Source organism: Fusarium fujikuroi, chromosome FFUJ_chr05 (genome assembly GCF_900079805.1).
Source record: "Fusarium fujikuroi IMI 58289 draft genome, chromosome FFUJ_chr05".
In the NCBI taxonomy this organism is placed as follows: Eukaryota; Fungi; Ascomycota; class Sordariomycetes; order Hypocreales; family Nectriaceae; genus Fusarium; species Fusarium fujikuroi.
In genome coordinates, this window is record NC_036626.1 from 1586292 (window position 1) to 1605724 (window position 19433).

Sequence of the window (19433 nt, forward strand, 5' to 3'; positions counted from 1 at the left end):
TTTCGCCTGTGTCCATCCATGATGCCCAAATGCCGCCGAGGTAAGCATAGAAATGGTGACCCTGAGACCCCAAACACAAAGCACTTAGAAAACCAGAGCAGCACCCTTCGTCTTCTTGTCACCACTGTTTTCCATGTCAGTATATTGCAGAGTCCATGGAGCCAAGAGGTCACGTACCCAAGCTCGAAGTGCTTGCATCGCTTCAGCGCCAGCTGGAGCTTGGTCTTGCACTTGACACACTCCAATCGCAGAACAACCTTCTTGGTGGTCTTAGCCTTCTTGTGGAAGACAGGCTTGGTCTGACCACCATAACCGGACTGCTTGCGGTCGTATCGGCGCTTACCCTGGGCGAATAGGGAGGCCTTGCCAGCCTTGTACTGGGTAACCTTGTGCTGGGTGTGCTTGCGGCACTCCTTGCCCTTGCAGTAGGTGTTGCGGGTCTTGGGAATGTTGACCTGTAGGAGCCAGAATGTTAGCCATTTGGTGATTGTTCGAGGATCAAGACCTCTGTCCAGATCTCAGCATATCGAGTCGCACGCCCCCAAGACAGTTTGAGAGAAAAGATTGAATCGTCGGAAAGGGCTCGAAGGGCGGAAAAGTGACACCTTCAAGAAGTATCGTCGGTTCGAGGTTGGACGTGGTCGTTTCGAGTTCGTGTCCCTCCATGTTGCTCCGAAAATTCATCCCACTTTCTCCCAGTAACTGTCATGGTGCGCGCATGTTCGAATAGCTTGAGATAACGGCATTCCAGTCTCAACAATACGATGGTGCTATTGTTGATGCTGATAGTGAGGTCTTGGGCTGTAGCGACGTACCATTTTGACGACGATGTACGGTGCCGTTCTTTGGGTGTGTTTGGTGATGCAAGTTCCAAAGACTGGCTAAATTGAGGTTTTGGTGTGATTTCTCACTTTGTGGGCAGCCGACCCTACCTAGCCCCATCGGGCGGTGTGGCACTCGCTTGCATCAGCCACACTTAGGCGCCTGAAGTCTAGGGCAACCATGAATGGCGCCTCATCTCGGTGAGGCGACGATAAAGATACGTACCGTGGATCTCACCCCACGCTGGAAAGGACAGAATACGACCGGCCCCACCATTCCACTGGGATCTTGAGCGCATCCAAGGTGTTCTCAAGGGACGTTTTCAGGGACAACAGTTATCCGCATACAAAAGACGTTTCCAAAGCGTTAACCACAATGGACCCCTACTCGACCGAAGGCGAATTAATCAACATTCACAACCACTTCCACCAGGGCCAGTATCAGGAGGTCATTGACTTTGATACCTCTTCCTTCTCCCCTGACAACGCTCTGCCCGCGCGCATTCTTGTCCTCCGAGCTCGATTGGCTCTTGGACAGGCAGAAGATGTTCTCGATGATGTGAAGGGCGATTCTCAGCCTGAGCTCCAGGCTCTGGGTGCTCTTGCTGAGTTCAATTTGGGCAAGGCGGATTCTGCGGTGGAGACGATCGAGAAGCTGGCCTCTTCAGCTGCCGACAACACAACGGTCCAGGTTATCGGAGGAACGGTTCTCCAAGCTGCTGGAAAATCTGAAGAGGCTCTTGCTCTTCTCACTCAACACCAGGGAAGCCGTAAGATCGTCCAGGGTTTGGAGGATGCTTAGAATACCGCTGACCGCTATTGTTCAGTCGATGCTGTCTCTCTTATCGTCCAGATCCATCTGCAACAAAACCGAACCGACCTCGCTCTCAAGGAAGTATCCGCCGCAAGGCGATGGGCGCAAGATAGTCTCTTGGTCAACTTGGCCGAGTCTTGGGTTGGATTAAGAGTCGTAAGTGTTCTACATGTTTGGGGAAGTACATTCACTGAGAAGATGCAGGGTGGTGAGAAGTATCAGCAGGCGTTCTACGTCTTTGAGGAGCTCGCCCAAGCTCCCTCGACCTCGTCAGTTCGAAGTCTTGTCTCGCAAGCTGTTTGCGAACTGCACCTCGGCCGAACAGAGGAAGCCCAAGCTGCTCTCGAACAGGCCCTGGAGAAGGACGCTAATAACGCCGACGCGATTGCCAACCTGCTGGTTCTCAATGTTATTTCCGGTAACCAGTCCGATGAATTCGCACAGTCAGTCCCGTTGTCTGATTCCAATCTTGAAACAAGACTTATACTGACATGTACTGCTAGGAAATTGAGGGGCATCAAGCCTAACCATCAATTCTTGGCCGACTTGGAGGAGAAGAGCGCACTTTTTGACAAGGCTGCTACGAAGTATAGCCCCAAGGTGTCGGCATGATTTAGACTAGGCGTATCAATTGCTGAAATTAATGGCCGGCGCATTACTCATGGAGGATTGGACCCCCTTGGCAATGATTATTGAGATCTTGAACGTATTTTATCAATGTTAACCGACAGCACGTTCAAGTCACAGAAAAGCAACAACGGGAAAGCGAGGATTATCAAAATACATCAGGGCATATTACTGCAAAGAAGCAAAGAATTGTATTTGACGCTGGCAAGGGTATATGCAGCCACTTTGGACTTGTAGTTCTTAACCTTCTGAATGAGGGGTGTTTCTTGAATATGGGGTGAGCTATTATTGTAAGATTGGCTTGAGTCTGAAGACCACTTTTGCCAATAGACCTTCCTTTGGTCCCTTGACTAAAGGACGGAGCCACGAGGCGAATGAACATCTAGTGTTCTCTAGCTATTGAGTCTCCAAAACATATATTATCTGTAATGTCGTTACGAGACACAAGTAGGGATGACTACTTGTTACACGAGTCCGCATTGTTAGATCCTGCTTAATTGGTCGTGCCCAGTAACAGGATGTATTGCTAAAACAGGCTCATAATGCACAAGGGGATAGTTTATTCGGATGAGCAGGCGAGTTGCCTCGCTCAAAAGTTCAGAGACTAGAGCATCCATATCATAAAAGGGCCCGTCCATTCTTTCTATGCCGTCAATCCTAAACCCCGCGATGAAAAGAGAACAAGTCTCATGTACCCATGTCATAAAGCATCATGACGGCCCACACGAAACTCCCGAATTTCCCAACCAAGATGTCATCATCATTCGCTAACGCTCGACTCGGCACTGAAGCCCTCTTACAAAATCTTTTGTCTAAGCATTGGACGCAATTTCTCATTTCTTCTTGTTGGGGAACTTGGGAGCGCCAATGTCGCTACCTCGCAGCTTGACATTGAGCACTCGCTCCATGGCGCCAAGCACCTTCTGATCGGGGGCGGCAGTGCCTCGCTCGAAGTCGGCGACGATAGCCTGGGTGGTGTTGCATCGGGTAGCAAGATCCTTCTGTGTCATCTTGGGCTCAACTTGCTGACGAGCCTTGGAGATAACATCGCCAACAGTCTTGCCGATGGTGTTGGGCTTGATGATGTCGTCGGATCGATCGACCTTTGTCATACGCTGACCCTCTGGTGCGGAACCCTGCAAAATGGTTAGTGTGTGCTACGGAGAGACGATGGCTGTACGTACGGCATTGGCAGAAGAGTACTTCTTCTCGGTAGTGAGGCCGCCAGCTCGTTGGGCAGCGTTCAGAGCAGCCTTTCCTCGAACAACAGTCTCTCGCTGGGCGGCGCCAGAGCCACGGGTGCGGCTACCAATCTTCGTGGTGGTATCCCAGTCATCCATTTTGAAGATATGAAATTTTGTCGGAGGAAGACGTGTGTTTTAGAGCGAGGGTTGACTCGGCGTGACGATGTGGAAGATGTGTTTGTTGGGTATGTAAGAATGGAATATAGATCAAGCTGAAGTTCTGGGCGACAAAGAATTTATGGGGATGGTGATGGAATGGGCGGAGGGGTTTAGGCCTGGCCTTGGGTCACTGAGTCAATCGGCGGGGGACTATAATTGGCACCGTGCATCGGTGGCCTCTCTTGCATGCGCCTTGTTACTCCTGTGGTAAGGTTGCCTCGGATTTGGTTACCAAGCCCTGGAGATAACAGTGCGGCCAGACGTCTGTGTGCTAATTTTCATTCGCACCGCCACTGGTGGCCCATGTGTCGCCTCTTCTCAGCCCATAGAAGGTGCTAGACTTTCTGGACGGGAACCCTTTTTTGAGACGGGCCAGGGACCGGAGCACGAAGACGATGCAAGATGGGTCCGGCCTGACTGAGCGAAAAGACTCAATGACGATGAAGCGGGACCCTGACGTGCCTGACAAACTGACGTGCTCTCGTGCTCTCGTGCTCGTTCATCTCACACTAAACTACCTTATGGATAACTCGTATATTCTATCGTTCTTGATATGATGACTAATGACAGTCCTTGCAGCTCAGCTGCTTACTGGCTCATGTGTCGACAAAATGTCCATCCCGTAATGCTAACTACAGTACCTTGATGGACAGGTTTTAACCTCGGACTTCCTTCGTAGATATTTGAACAAAAGACCTTCAGGCTCTGGCGCTTCGGTCCTCATTTGCCTTTTCTCTTGTATCACTCACCTGCGAAGCTGAGGGATTTTCATCTTCGCGGCTGTTCAAACAGAGATGCATCATCGACCCCTGACTTGCCTATGGACGGCTTGTTCGATGGCTCGCCGCTTCTATCGGCCGTCCTCGCGGCAGACTTCGTTGATGTACTCTTGAAGAGATGGTGGGATCTTTTTACCATCTTGGCTACAGCTTGGGTATATCTTGTACTTGCAAGGAGACTCGATATTCTGTTTACCCTGGGCTTTGTCGCTTGGAAGCATGCTTCTGTAATGACCTCGCTTGTAAGCCTCCTCAACTCACGGTATATCACGGATGCCGCCCTTGGAATATGCGGAATATTTCTAGTTGGTTACTATGCCTCAAGGTGGACTGTCAATCGCAGGGTCAACTCCACTGCTAGTACTGCTCATGGACTGTTGATTCCTGGTCGAATAACTCACCATAGGTTGTATCCCCAGAAGCATTCTTTTTCTTATCCATACCTCCTGCTTGGCATCCCGATAGAGGTCTCGGATAACGCCAATGACATTATGCTTGCAAATGTTCACAGTTCATGGTCTTGGTTCATACAATTGTCCGGATTGACAGCCTTGTTTAAGGTTTGTCTGGCTGATCACCTACAACGCATACGCTCCGACAATGGCTTGCGTGGAAAATTGGATGCATATCTGGGGTCTGAGGTTTGTTATGCCATCTCACAGCCGAACTCAAACTGACAGGCGTAGGGTATTGATGCCTCGCGGTATCCGTATGCCTATCTCGTGACTGCCGCACAGTTGCCAGGCTTGCGCTTTAATCCGGCAACCTTCTGGTTCCTTTACTCACCAGACAGGGTCTTTCAGGCAATCATCCTGGAGATGAACAATGTCTTCGGGGAAAGGCATCCCTATCTTGTCACGAGAGAAGTACAGGCAGAAGATAAGCATGTTCATAACATGACCGAGAACGACCAAGGACTTCTGTGCGCTCAAAGAAGAACGACATGGCGAAAGAGATTTCATGTACCGCCTTTCAACTCGCGAACGGGATCATATTCTATGCTTGCCAAGGATCCCCTTGGGCCTGGAATGCGAGGATTTCGAGGTCTCGATGTTTCTATCACCCTCTCGTCGTCAAAAGACCAGCCGAAGCTTTTGACAAACTTGTTCTCCGAAGGCGAGGCTATTGACCCCTATAAAATAAGCATTTTAGGGAGGGTTCGGTTTGTCTCAAGCTGGCTCGGTTCGCTTCTAGCCATTCTCCCCCGATTCATGATGGAATCAACCATTCTCTTCTTCAAACCTAGTCTTCATTTCTGGTATCGGCCTGAACCTTACAAGGAAAGTATAGGACGTTCAGCTAATTGGATTGAGAAAATTCTCGAACAAGTATTTCATGAATACTTGAAGCATCTTGTCCAACGATCGACCGCCCCTGTCACTATTCTATACACGCCAGGGGGAGTTGCTGAAGCGTCTGAGCAGACATTCATCTCACCCTCCGCGTGCGGCCCTGGAGAATCTATATGCGAGATCAAGATCAAAGTGTTGACGCCGATTTTCTATTCACGCTTCGTTTACTATGCGCATAATTCTGAGGCCATCTTCTGCGAGGTGGCTGAAAGCTGTACCCTTTGGACTGACAAGCCGGAGCAGCTGACAAAGGTTTTTTTGAAGAAGGGTTCTCCACCTATTCATGCTTCCAATCTGCTTGATTATATGCACTTCCAGCTCATCAAAAACCTCAGACGCCGCCCTGATAAGATTGAGAGACCATTGACGTCTACAAATGGACATTCGTCCTCAGTGAAGGGCGTCGATATCCGGGAGTTTCGAATTTCATCAATGGACGCCTTTGTTCTTGAACAAGGAGATGCAGAACTCAAAAACGCGTATTTGAGGTCTGTGGTCCGCCTCTTTGTGGCTGATCGCATTGCTATGAGTAGTGTCAGCCTACTTGGCATGATGGAGCTCATAGGAAGAGTGGGTGTCTCATGGGTGCTGGCATTGCTCATTACGCAGACCATCATGAGCTTCTCATGATCCACATAATTTCATGGACAAAAGCACAGGAAGCGCCCATCCCTTATTGATGAGTCGAAGAACAGGAAATTCGGGTCAAAAAGTCATCGATTATTCACGGGTCAACATCCTGCTTACACCATACGTCCGGGTCAACCAATATTGATACGATTGAAAGACGATTTCAGAACAGGCTATAAACCAACGACGAGTTAAGACCATTCGCTGACCAACCAGCACCACGAACCATAAAGCTGCCCAGGCGTTAGGGTCCCCACCTGCCCCGCGAATCTTATCATCGTTCCGATCAAGCTCTCACTGATGTGAGCTTGCTGTCTCGAATTTGAAATCAAGAGCATCTCAAAGCTCTAGGAGTTGCTTGAGCGACAGTGGTCTACTGCCAGAATGTTATTGCAACACCGACTATACGATAACCATGGCTTACCCCTGCATATGTTGGGTATGGGTATTTCAAATTGTCTCAATTCCAAATACTAGACGCATGAAGCCCCGCTTCATGCTTCGTCTCCATTGAGACTACTCCCTGAAGAATGACAAATATCTCTGTCAACGTCACACAGCACTTGGTAAGAGTGCCAGGGGGGCCCGATGAACTAAGGCTGACGATGGGACTCGCCAATAGGATATGGCTGCGCAACGGTAACGGTATACCAACGACCTAAGGATCTGGAATTGAACGATGGTTTGGACAGAATTTGAGTATTTGGGAGTGTCAGACGAAGGATGCAACACCTCTTAATAGGCTAGCGCTCATGTCAAGCCTTGTTACCAACACGAAGCTGTACACAAATAATCGAAGAATGCAGCTCCAGTCTACGCCCGTCGTTCCTAGTTCGACAACACATCCTTCGTTAACCTGAAGATCATTCTCAACGTCATCCAATCACCGCCCCACCACCAAATTCCCGGTCCTCGTTCATCATACTGTACCGTTACTCCCAACACTCCCCATCACTGACAAGAGCTCGGGATTTCCCTTTACCCCGCTATGGCCCCTCATGGAGCTTTCGAGAGCTTCTCTAGAGATTTTAAAAGCTCTCTGTTCCCCGTTCTAGACGGTAGCTTTTAGTTCAGACATCAATCCTCGACTTCGTATAACATCCTATCTACACACTCTTGAACAATCACAATGCCTCTCTCTGGACACTGCCTTTGCAAAGCCGTCACCTACAAGGTCGACGACGAGCCTCTTCTGGTTGGCTACGATCACTGTGACGATTGCCAGCGCCAGAGTGGTTCTACTTACTGTACGTTCCAGCTCCACGAGCCAACGATGCTTGAATAGGTCAGGCTGACATCTGTTACTTTAGCTCTCGTGGCTGTCGTCAAGAAGGACAAGCTCACAATCAGCGGCCCCGTCAAGACCTACTCTGGCAGTAAGGGCTCTTCAGGCAACATTGTCCACCGTCTCTTCTGCCCCGAGTGCGGCTCTCCCATCGCCCACGACCCCGACGCTGCTCCTGAGATCATTGCGCTCAAGGCCGGTACTCTCGACACTGAGATCAAGAAGAACCTGAAGCCTGTGAGTATAAATCGCCCATGTCGATGCTACTGGTAACTAACATTGACCGCAGGACACCGAGATCTGGACCGTCAGCAAGCTGCCCTTCTGCCAGGAGCACCTTGCTAAACCCTTTTCCCACATGCCCGAGTAAACGCATGACACTGGATAGTTATGACAAGGAAGAGTTAGCGAGTTGTAAAGAAAGACTACGTGCCTTAAAATAGTTCACAAAAATACAAAAAATCCGAGCATCTTCACAAGCTGTAAAATAAGGATTGATGTGATTATAGCAAGTTTATCTAATATTTCATTCTCTAGATAGTCTATCTGCGATCGAATTGAGCAAATTCTTTTTCGTTAAACCCAGAAGTCATCCGACATTAAATCATGATAGTAAGTCTACACCCTCATACAAGCGCAATACACAGCACCACCATCATCACCACTGTGATAGCGGGATTCTCGTAGGCAGCTGAATCGGCCTTGGGAAATTCCTTCTGTACACGGCCGGTTTCACTGGCCTGTGCTGTGAAGCAACTCGCTGTGCCGCAATCATATCCGTCTGGACAGCATCCAGCTACTGGGCCGGCATCTCGACCACAAAGGAACCAGCCATCTGCGCAAGTTGATGAGGGTCCTGGGGCAGGTGGAGCATCGGTTGCAAGGACGACCACAGTCGCGCCGTTTGAGACGATGGTTGTCGAAGGAGCAGGGCAATCATGAACATCACAGTTTCGGCCTGTTCGACAACACCCGCCGCCGTGAGTGGCGAGACAGCCGTAGAAGCCCGTGGGACAGCCTGTTTGGGTCTCTCCATCGTCGCTTGATGTTACCGAGGTGCCAGTTGGGCGATATGGAGCGATTCCAGTGGCCGAGCCTGTAGCTGTGGGAGTCGCGGTCACAGAGCTATCTTCTGTCCCAGACTCAATTTCAGTTTCGGACTCGGTTGTGGTTCCAGCTTCGGAAGTCGTCGTAGGTTCTCCCGTGGTCTCAACCTCTGTTTCCGTCTTGGTAGTAGATTCGACTGTGGAGTCCTCTGAAGTTGTTTCTTGGGAAGTTGTGAGGACTGTCGTTTGATCTTGAGTTGCGGTTCTCGTCTGTGTAGCAACAGCACTTGGGACGCCTGATTAAAGTCAACATTGGTCTGCGAAGCATTGCGAGTATTCACTCACAGCCCAATCCTTGGCAAACATATCCTGGAATGCAGCATCCTCCGCCAAGTTCTGCAGAGCAACTCGTAGCTCCATCAGGGCACGCTCCAACACCTCCACCACAAGACGCACCGTCAGGGCAGCAGGCGATGCCTCCCGCCACAGTATTGCCAACATTCACACAATAGGTTCCCTCCTGGCAGCATTTGACTTCGGAATCAATGTCAGAGCAGCTGTTCATCCCCTTAGGACAAGACGACCTCCTCTGTAGCAACGCCAGTGCCTCTGCGGCTCGGCGCAGCAGGCTCTCGTGGGACTCTTCACTGTGAGGAGCAAACGCTGGACGGTAGAAGCGTTCTGTGCCATTGAGGCTCAGAAGTTTGTCATCTTGCTCGTCAAGAAATGATATGGCAGCAGCGGCAGCTTCGCGCGGAGTAAGACCGTGTAGTGGCGCGAAAGCGAGATGCTCCCTAAGGAGCTTGTCGTGGGAACCAGGGGCAACCTTCCGGATAGCTATTGGTGAACCCGACTCAGCGAGGGCCTGAGGAGGAAGTAATGTAGCGAGACACAACAGAAGAGCCGATATGGATTGCATTGCCGGATACTGAGTAGATTGTGGAAAGCTCAGGCTCAACTTGTTTTGCGTTGAACTCTCGTTGGGCTCATAGAATTTCAAGCGACAGCGGTGAACTGATAAATGTGTGATGTGTGCTATGAATGCTTGCCTACACCGCCACACAGTACGAGCCAAATGCCGTTGCCAGACACAGGTTAAAGATTGCCCGGAAATGCCACTGGGCTATTGTTCAGGTTATAAGGTACACGTTGGACGAGACAGAGCATGATGCCGCCGATGGGGTATGACAGCGACAACTCAGCGTTTTTAGGTGGCTTGTAAATAATTAATTGGGTGGCTGGGCGACGGTTAGGTCGAAGATATGATGGGGCCACAAGCTGGCTCTATCGCTACCTAGGTAGGTAGACTGGTCCAAATGCGTGCTCCAGCACTCGGTTAAGTTACAGTGAGGACATCAATCTTACGAATACTCCGTAGTCCGTGGCGCTAAAAGTTATATGTATCATACTGAGAGTTGTAAGCGAGTCGTCTGTATGGCTAAGGAGTAGTCATGATGGCGGGCGGCGTGGCGCACAACGTCGTGCAGGGTCTCACAAGCTAGCCTCATGAGACGTACTCTGCGCTCCAGCAACGACAGCGATCCAGTAAGTTCTCCATAATTGCTTACCCAGTATGCACTTTGAATAAGTTAGATTGTTTCCACATGTGTTTCGTCTAGTATACATCGTTATTGTACATGATTTTCTATGCTCCCAATGCCTAACACCCAAGCGCCACCCAGCCATCGTGTTATACATATCTAAGTTATTACAATAGCGGCACCCAGGCCTAGTCCAATGCTCTTAGAACACTAAATCGTCAGGTTTATCCAGCTTTTGATCGTCAGGCTGTTTTTGCTCTGCCTCCGTAGCAGCATCAACCTCATATTCCTCACCAGTAGTCTTTCCTTCAGAAGAATTATCACTTCCAGTTTCAATAAGCTTCGCCCCAGTCTTCGTTGCTATGGTCTTGCTCTCTGTATCGTCAGAACTGGCCTCCGAATCAGCCAGTCTGGTCGTGGGCTCAACTGGCTCTGGTGCAACAGTCACAGGTTCCTTAACGAAGGAATGACACAAGAGGCCTGCCGCAACACTGACGTTCAGACTATCCACACAGCTTCCTTGAACAAACCGAGGTACTGATAGCTCATAGTCGGCAGCAACCTTGATAGATTTCGAAAGTCCATAGCCCTCATTACCAAGAATTAGTAGACACGGATGTTCGTTTAGTGGGCTTTGTGCCTCAATCGTATCTGTTGACACGAACTTGCTCCCATGCTTTCGAACAAGCTTTCGATCAGGCGGCGCCACCGCAGCGTATGATTTCCAGCCAGCTTTCTGGGAGTCTTGGATGAACCTCACAGGATCGTCCACCGCGAATAATGAAACCTCCTCCACTGCACCAGCAGCAGACTTGAGAACAACAGGTGTAAGGGTGGAGGATCCCCGGTTCGTGATACCGACGGCGTCAACGCCGAGATAGCTCGCAGTGCGGATGATACCACCTAAGTTTCCCGGGTCGAGAATCTCATTGAGCAGCAAGACAAAAGGCTTGGGCATTACATCATTGGACCGACGAATAAATGTGTCGGTGCCATTGATCGTTGCCTCTTCCTTGGTTTGGTGATCAAGGTCCACGTGAAAGCCCAGGCGACCAGGACTTTCCTCTAACTTGCCAAGAGATTTGATAGGGATCTGGGGTAGAGGGGAGGCTTCAAGCACGAAGCCATTGTGAGGTCGCCCCATGCTCATCTTATCCATGATTCGTTGCTCTTCAGGAGGCACGATTTTTATGGGTACGTTGAGTTTCTTCGCCATTCGCGTCAAGGTAACAGTATCCGTGTTATACTTTCGGTTCTCATTGGCATGGATGTAGAGATTATACAACTTTCGTCGATTCTGCCCCAGTGCTGCTTTGACAACTGATCGACCGTATAGGAACTGTGAAGCAGCGGTAGTGTACTTGAGGGTCATGGCCATCATCTCCTTCTTCTTTCCACGCTTAATATCGACAGAACTATCTCCTTGGTCATTCTGTCGGTCTTCTCGAGCGTTGTCATGACGAAAGTCGCTAGGCTGTGAACGATCGAATCTCCGCTGTGATCCGTTAAATTCATCGTTGGACGATCTACCAGAGATATTTGACTGACGATCTTGATGGCCGAACCGGCCAAAACTTTGTTGCGGATCTTCAGGGCGTCGTATTGAGCGATTGAATTGCTGATTTAACTTTTCGAACTTCTCATTTGATGGCTCTCGTCGTTCGTGTCGTGCAACACCATTATCCCCATTTCTGGAACCAAACGTGCGCTCCTTTTGAGCTTCAGGGAATGGTCGCGGTCGAACAGGCTGCTTTACATTCAAATTGTCGGCCACCTCCTTGAGGTCGCCATACTTCATTCGGTGTACGAAGCTGCGATTTCCGAATTCGTTTTCAGGATCGGCGAATCGTCTCCTCCTGGTACGGCGGCCTATGCCTAATTCTTCTCTGTCTTCTCGCTCCTTCTTTTCCTCCTCCTTCTTCCTTAATTTCTTTTTCAGCTTCTGTTCCTGACGCCAATTTCGTGTGCCACCGGAGTCAACGGCTCTTGCACTGAATTTTGCGAAAAAATCGTCTCGGGGTCGGTGGGGGGACTCTTTAGGACGAGTGAGGCGCTCGCCTCCTGCTTTTCGTCGACCAGTATCATTATAGGAATTGCGGGTGTCGAAGCTGTCTGGGCCGTTTTGAATTCGTTCAGATCTGATCGATCCCCGGATGATGGCTGAGAGACCTTTTGCTCGAACAAAGATGGGGGCGAAACTCCTGGTAGCGGGATGAAGCCTTGCCAATGGGTGGTTTAGAGCAACAACCCTCAGTTGTGTAGGGGCAAGCATTGAATAACGTATCTATATATCGCTATACAATAAATTGCCTTTTTCTTAGATGTGGTTGTCTTGCCTGCCGGATTGCAGGTTGTAGTCCGAATTGTTCAAAAATCCCTTCTACTTTACACTGAGATAGAAGTTTCAATAATTATCGGCGGTCCCGCTAAGTTATTTTTCTGCCCTCTCATGCTAGTTAATCGGCTGGGCTTCTTAGCTGGTTCAGCTGGGCGGTGAGACTCGATGGGAGCGCATTAATTATGGCGGGGCCATTGCAATCCCTGGCCCAGGTGGTGTTAATTGGGCCATAACTTGACGCGTTTGAATGCGACCGTCGCGTTTCCCGATAGTTACCCATGAATTTAACCTTGACCAACCCAGGGCATCAACCAAATTCTCTGTCATGAAGCTTCAGCCATGCCGCCAAACTTACCAAGTTACGATCCAGCTTGTCAAACTCAACTAAACCATTTATATATCTAGTGATTCTGACGAACGGCACCGTATCCCCAAGGGTCATTCACCCCACCCCGCCAGGTTTCGACCGATTTACGAATATCTCCTTTGCGATTAATGCGACGCGCCCGGCAACCGCCAGATGGACACTGAGAACTCTCCCTACGAGCCCCTCCAGGGTCTTATTGACCAAGATGATAACGCTATTGAGCGCTCGCTAGAGTGGCTTCTGGCGGACCTCAATGGAAACAATGGCTCTCTGCCGGCAAACACTGATATGAATACGGAACGACAGCCAACGGCGCGTGGGAATATGAATGCTCGAGGCGAGGATAAGGGACAAGACATTCACCAAATCGAAGAAGATGGATCAAGCATCTCCACACTTTCTCAGCCTAGCTACAGGTTTGAGGTTGCGATACCGGAAATGCCTATTGAGAAGCGTAAGGAGCACTCGCCCGTTCATAGCAATATCGTCGAGTTCATATCTGGGGAGCTCCCGCCAACTCGTGGCATTACCAAGTATCGTGTTGAGTTTACAGATGGGCGACAAGAGTTGGTAGGTGGGCATTCTTTCATTAATTCATAAGGAGATGCCAAGCTGCTTTTCTTGCGTGGCCTAGAAACGCTATTATCTATATGCCTGAAGACCGCTCAAGCTATTAGCCTGCAGCTTCAAAGCTGGGGTCGCAAATACAATATGCGAGCTCTTGTTTATAATGTGCCTTATTCACTGCCTAGCTCGCAAACCTATTCTTCTTTATTGTGCCCCCACAGCTGCATCTCCTCCTTCATCACGGCTTTTTTTACATTTTGTTTCTTTGCCCACAACACACTTGCACGCACTCCCTCTCAAAATCTTCTGTTTCATTTCCACCGCATGGTACTGATTTTATCTCAAGATATCTACAGCTGAACTAGTTAACCTTGAGAACGGAAGAGCTGCATTGGCCCGATTCAGCCAAGGCCTATGGCCTCACGAACTTGACGACATGTCTGCCCGCAAGCGAAAATACATGCAGGACGATGAGTGGGACTCTGGACAGGAGTCTGCTGTTTCCGACCGTATGGACATTGATGAGGTGGTGGAGGATGATGATGACGAAGAGCCCGTCCAGAGAAAACGTTCGTCTCGAAGCGTATCCCGACGCCTTCGCTCTAGAGAGAACACCAAGCAACTTTCCCGTAGTCCTGCTCTGGCGGTAGACGAAGACGACCTGGACAATCTACAGCCAGAGCCTTTAGGGGCCACCAGATCGTTGAGAACTCGACATCCAAGACAACTGACTCGTATGTCCTTTAAGAACGGCATCAATGGTCAAGACCAGGATGAACTGCTCGGAGATGCCCCCCTTGTTTCGTCAGGCGAGGAAGATGATGATTTCATGCCTATCGTTGTCTCCGATCTTGCACCCAGGAAAGGTCGTCCTACTAGGTCACGACAGAAGTCAAAGCGTCTTAGCACTGCGAGTATGCGACAAAAGGCTCGGTCTCAATTGCGCCAGAAGTCCCCTGACTCAGATATTGAGTTTGAAGCACCTCGACGTTCCTCCAGAACCACAAGGAACACCCTGAACATGCGAGATGATGCCCAAATGGATGAGGATTCCTTCTATATTGCTGATGACAGGGCTCCAGGCGCTCCGAAGATTATCTCAATCAGAGAGGTCTTTCAACCTCTTCCTGCCGACTCAGAGTTTGCTTCGATGCACATGGATACCTGCCACACCTGCGGAGGCTCACGACAACGGGGCCAAATGATTCATTGTCAGGGCTGCACATTGTCTTACCACAAGAATTGCCTGGGATACCGCAGTGCTCGCGAGCATATGGTTACCAAGGTCGGTCAGGATGACTTCGTCATGCAGTGCAGGTTCTGCATTGGCGTCCTAAATAAGAAGGATGATGGTGCTCCCAGGCATAGCATGTGTCAGGCATGCAAGTCTCCAGGCCGCAGCTGCGCTGCCTTTTCTGAAAAGAAGACATCTCGGCAGGAGGAGAAGCTTCGTGAACAGAACGGTGGCGTTGACCCAGTCACTCAGGTTCCTCCGGACCTTCTTAACAACGCTGATGCGGTCCTCTTCCGATGTACTTCGTGTCATCGGGGCTGGCACGTTGATCATCTTCCGGGCGCTAGAGGCGGAACAATCGGAACAGATCTTAAGTCCGAGCGCCTGAAAGACCATTCCATCGACTGGCAATGCAAAGAGTGTGCAAATGCCAGGCACAAGATTCATCGGCTGGTCGCATGGCGTCCGGTATCAACAGAGCTTGCCAAGCAAGATCCTCGACCAATGTATACTGAGGTTCGAGAGGACGACAAGGAGTATCTGGTCAAGTGGGAAAGTCGATCTTATGCTTACTGTGACTGGAAGCCGGGCGCGTGGGTGTACGGTGTAGCAGCGCCCACGATGCGCACTTCCTTCGGCAAAAGAGACCTCGAGCAGGATTTAATGAAACTCAGCGAGCGAGAGGCTATTCCAGATGAGTTTCTTATGCCGGATATAGTTCTCAACGCCAGATTGGACCCATCGGCCCCAAGACCAAAGACAAAACAAGACGAAATAGAGAACTTGGCCAACGTCAGCAAAATCTTTGTCAAGTTTCAAGGTCTTGGTTACGACGATGTTGTGTGGGATACGCCGCCATCAGAGGATGCAGGCGATATCTATGCCTCATTTGTGGAGGCTTACTACGAGTATATTGAGGGCAAACACTTCAAGAGTGAATCTCAGCACAAGATCAGAGAACGAGTCAAGGCTTACAAAGCCGAGCCGTTCGAGGAGTTGGAAGAGCAACCTGCCGGCCTCAAACGTGGAAAGCTCATGGGATACCAGATTGAAGGAGTTAATTGGTTGTTGGGGAACTACCACTCAGGTCGCAGTGTGGTTCTCGCAGATGAGATGGGCTTAGGAAAGACGGTCCAAGTCGTAGGCCTTGTGACTTCATTAGTCCAAGACAGCCCTAAGGTAAATCACCAGCGTCTAAGAAGCCGATGGCAATTATACTGACATGACAATAGTGCTGGCCTTTTCTTGTCGTTGTTCCAAATGCTACATGTCCGAATTGGCGACGTGAGTTCAAGCAATGGGTGCCAGAGCTCCGAGTGGTCGCTTATCATGGCGGAAGAGAACCACAGGCACTTGCTTACAAGTACGAGCTGTTCCCCAACGGATCTACTGACATGAAGGCACACGTTGTGATCATGTCCTATGATTCAGCACAGGACCCCGCGACAAAGGCTCTCTTCAAGTCTATCAATTGGGCAGGGCTTGTGGTTGACGAGGGCCAGCGCCTGAAGAACGACCAGAACATTTTGTATGGCGCCCTTCGCTCAATGCGAATTCCGTTTCGACTTCTACTTACTGGCACACCACTCCAGAACAACAAGAGGGAGCTGTTCAATCTTTTACAGTTCATTGATGAGAAGCAGAATGCCGAAGAACTGGACGCAGAGTATGCGGTTCTTGACAAGGAGACGTTACCCAAGTTGCACAACAAGATTCGACCATACTTCCTCCGCCGAACCAAAGCAGGTGTTCTCAAATTTTTGCCTCCCATGACACAAATCATTCTGCCGGTCACGATGACTGTGATTCAAGAGAAGCTTTCAAAGAGTATCATGGCCAAAAATCCAGAGCTCATCAAAGCCATGTTCTCCAACAGCAAGATGAACAAGAAAGAACGTGGATCTCTCAACAATATTTTAATGCAGCTGCGGAAATGCCTCTGTCACCCTTTCATGTACTCCGAAGCTATTGAAGAGCGTCACCATGATCAAACAGTAATTCAACGCAACCTGGTCGAGGCATCGGCCAAGCTCCTACTTCTCCGAGTCATGCTTCCCAAACTCCAGGAAAGAGGACATCGCGTGTTGATCTTCAGCCAGTTTTTACAACAACTAAATATCATTGAGGATTTCCTCAGTGGCCTAGGCTACGATTTTCGCCGCCTCGATGGCAGTATCAGTAGTCTGGAAAAACAACGCCGCATTGATGCTTTCAACGCTCCTGACTCGCCTATCTTTGCGTTTCTGCTTTCGACACGAGCCGGTGGTGTTGGCATAAATCTTGCTACTGCAGATACAGTCATCATCCTCGATCCTGATTTCAACCCACACCAGGATATCCAGGCATTGTCCCGTGCTCACCGTATTGGACAGAAAAAGAAGGTCCTTTGTTTCCAACTTATGACTGTAGACTCGGTCGAAGAAAGAATTATGCAAATCGGTAAGAAGAAGATGGCCTTGGATCATGCTCTGATCGAAAGCATGGATGACGACGAACTTGCCGGTGATGATCTGGAGTCAATATTGAAACACGGCGCCCAAGCCTTGTTTAACGATGACTATGAAAAGAAGTCTATCCACTATGATTCTGCTGCTGTGGATGCACTTCTAGATCGAACAGACGACACAGAAAGCAAACCTGATGATGGCGCATCGTTCTCTTACACCAAGGTGTGGTCCAACGATAAGTCCGGCTTCGACGCTGGACTTGCTACCGAAGAGATGGCCGAGCCAGAAGCTATCAACTCAAGCGTCTGGGATCGTATTCTGGCTCAACGTGAGGCAGAAGCACAGCGTCAAGCTGAAGTAAATCGGGAGGTTCTGGGTCGCGGTGGTCGACGTCGACTGGTAGGCTATTGGTTTGTAAAGTTCTAGATATCAACAGCTGACCACCTCACAGGCTATCAACTACAAGACGAACGTCCTAGATAACCCTATCCCTGGCGATGCCGAAGCTGAGCCGTCAGACTCCTCTGATGACTTTGCTGGTTGTGACTCTGGAGAAGAGTCTGAGGAGGAAGATCCGTCACTGGCAAAAGGTAAACGCCAAAAGATCCCATCTATTAAACAAACAACCCCGTCCACGACACCAGTGAAAGATTCAAGCCGCAAAAGTAAAATTAACAAGACTGCAACACAGACGCCGAAACAGACCTCCAAACCCTCCAAGCATCGAACGCCCGTAACGCCAGACCGCAGCAAGTCATTGGCGAACAGCAAAAAGCCAGTCGCAAGAGCCGGCAAGAAACACCAAACAACCACACCAAACAGCAAAAGCAGCAGCCAACGTGGCAAATCGGGAACACCCAAAACCCCAAGCAGCAAGGGAGTATCCAAGACAATGGCACAGCAACCCCCGGCTACCCCATGCAAAACTCCTACCGTCAAGGCAGTGGACCAGTAAATACCGAAATGCCCATTGACTTCACCCGATATATCAAGGGTAATTACCTCTACCAGGGCAACTCTACAGACCCTGTACCACCTGAGCGGGTGATTCCCACCCAACCCCATGCTCCTAATAGCCACATAGTTGATTACAGAAACATTCGCCTCCGCTCAGAAGCCGAAGTTAGAGTAGCCCTTGATTGGGTCCAACGTTCGGAACCTGAGACTGAGGTCAGGAAACAATACAAGGCGGTTCTACTAAACCGTCTAAGGTCGCTTACCGGTAAAAGCGGAACGCAGCACAAATGATGTTACTTTGGACATAAAGAAAACGTGGTTCCTCAGCGCAAGCAGCCGCGCTGATACAATAATTCCCCCACCTTTGGTGTGAATTAAAGGTAAACAACAAGCCCTTTGCTTTGCTAGACATTTTGATTTATGCTTGTTTGCGTGCCAGGCGGCATCATGCACGCAGAGCTGGGTACCCAGTGAAGGAGGACGGCAAGCTGACAAGCAAGCAACCTTGGAGGCTGGCGATACGGCCAACGTCCTCAGTATAGCTAGGCAAGATGATAGGCAGCATAGCACAGACGAAGGACTTTTGAATGAAAACTTTCATCAATGCACACATGAGCCTTACTGATCTTTTAGGTCAAGTGTTTGAAGGTCAGTGCCGGCAAACTGTCGCTGCAGGTAACCGCAGCCGTAGCATGTGTTTTGTAGAGTACGCCTCAACGTCAAGCAAACATGCCATGGTGCTTGATGACCGTATTCTCAAGTATAAGATAAGGTCAAGCCTCTTGGACCGTCCACCTAGAATTAAGCATTTGTTCCCATCCTCTTGCCTATACCGTGTCCTCGAGCCACCCTGGTAGACTTCCACACAGTATTGTTAAACATAGACGCTGTCTTCCGTTTGCTGTTTGCCAGCGCATGTCTCGAAGTTATAACCCGTCTTCCGTTACCCGTGTCCCAGTTCCTAGCCGTTTGTTAGGCCGTCTGTGGATGCTCCTGGGACCAAGACTTCTTATAGTCATCGGATGCTACACTTATTAAATCGTCTAGGAAAAGATTGTCTCTACCAATACCACTCCTAACTTCGATCATCCCTAGGTGAAGAACTAGCCTCCTTCGCCTTCTCACCAAATCAGAAACAACCCTTCTCTTCAATACATTGTCAAAAGATCTCGTGTTTATCGCTGGGCTTAAACTTCATCGCAACACCATCTCAGCTTTCAACATT

The 19433-nt window shown here is 49.7% G+C and overlaps 8 protein-coding genes; 4 read left to right on the forward strand and 4 right to left on the reverse strand.

Moving 5' to 3' along the window:
* Positions 1–84: 84 nt before the first annotated feature.
* On the reverse strand, positions 85–818 carry FFUJ_07271 (probable RPL42B-ribosomal protein L36a.e; the record flags this gene model as incomplete). XM_023577504.1 has 3 exons in its annotated part: positions 85–124; positions 178–455; positions 816–818. The coding sequence occupies 3 exons, from the start codon at positions 816–818 to the stop codon at positions 85–87; spliced, it is 321 nt and encodes a 106-aa protein (XP_023431483.1).
* A 379-nt stretch (positions 819–1197) lies between these two features.
* On the forward strand, positions 1198–2247 carry FFUJ_07272 (related to coatomer epsilon subunit; the record flags this gene model as incomplete). XM_023577505.1 has 4 exons in its annotated part: positions 1198–1591; positions 1649–1791; positions 1840–2078; positions 2139–2247. The coding sequence occupies 4 exons, from the start codon at positions 1198–1200 to the stop codon at positions 2245–2247; spliced, it is 885 nt and encodes a 294-aa protein (XP_023430565.1).
* An 848-nt stretch (positions 2248–3095) lies between these two features.
* FFUJ_07273 (probable multiprotein bridging factor MBF1) lies at positions 3096–3602 on the reverse strand (the record flags this gene model as incomplete). XM_023577507.1 has 2 exons in its annotated part: positions 3096–3398; positions 3447–3602. 2 exons carry the CDS (start codon positions 3600–3602, stop codon positions 3096–3098), a joined length of 459 nt encoding a protein of 152 aa, XP_023430566.1.
* Positions 3603–4485: 883 nt separating this feature from the next.
* FFUJ_07274 (uncharacterized protein) lies at positions 4486–6426 on the forward strand (the record flags this gene model as incomplete). XM_023577508.1 has 2 exons in its annotated part: positions 4486–5085; positions 5131–6426. 2 exons carry the CDS (start codon positions 4486–4488, stop codon positions 6424–6426), a joined length of 1896 nt encoding a protein of 631 aa, XP_023430567.1.
* Positions 6427–7555: 1129 nt separating this feature from the next.
* Positions 7556–8081, forward strand: FFUJ_07275 (uncharacterized protein; the record flags this gene model as incomplete). XM_023577509.1 has 3 exons in its annotated part: positions 7556–7673; positions 7737–7948; positions 8001–8081. The coding sequence occupies 3 exons, from the start codon at positions 7556–7558 to the stop codon at positions 8079–8081; spliced, it is 411 nt and encodes a 136-aa protein (XP_023430568.1).
* A 256-nt stretch (positions 8082–8337) lies between these two features.
* On the reverse strand, positions 8338–9676 carry FFUJ_07276 (uncharacterized protein; the record flags this gene model as incomplete). XM_023577510.1 has 2 exons in its annotated part: positions 8338–9053; positions 9103–9676. The coding sequence occupies 2 exons, from the start codon at positions 9674–9676 to the stop codon at positions 8338–8340; spliced, it is 1290 nt and encodes a 429-aa protein (XP_023430569.1).
* An 824-nt stretch (positions 9677–10500) lies between these two features.
* On the reverse strand, positions 10501–12570 carry FFUJ_07277 (related to PET56-rRNA (guanosine-2`-O-)-methyltransferase; the record flags this gene model as incomplete). The annotated part of the gene is made up of 1 exon (XM_023577511.1): positions 10501–12570. One exon carries the CDS (start codon positions 12568–12570, stop codon positions 10501–10503), a length of 2070 nt encoding a protein of 689 aa, XP_023430570.1.
* A 586-nt stretch (positions 12571–13156) lies between these two features.
* On the forward strand, positions 13157–18499 carry FFUJ_07278 (related to CHD1-transcriptional regulator; the record flags this gene model as incomplete). XM_023577512.1 has 5 exons in its annotated part: positions 13157–13573; positions 13917–15983; positions 16037–17650; positions 17703–17841; positions 17943–18499. 5 exons carry the CDS (start codon positions 13157–13159, stop codon positions 18497–18499), a joined length of 4794 nt encoding a protein of 1597 aa, XP_023430571.1.
* Positions 18500–19433: the final 934 nt, after the last annotated feature.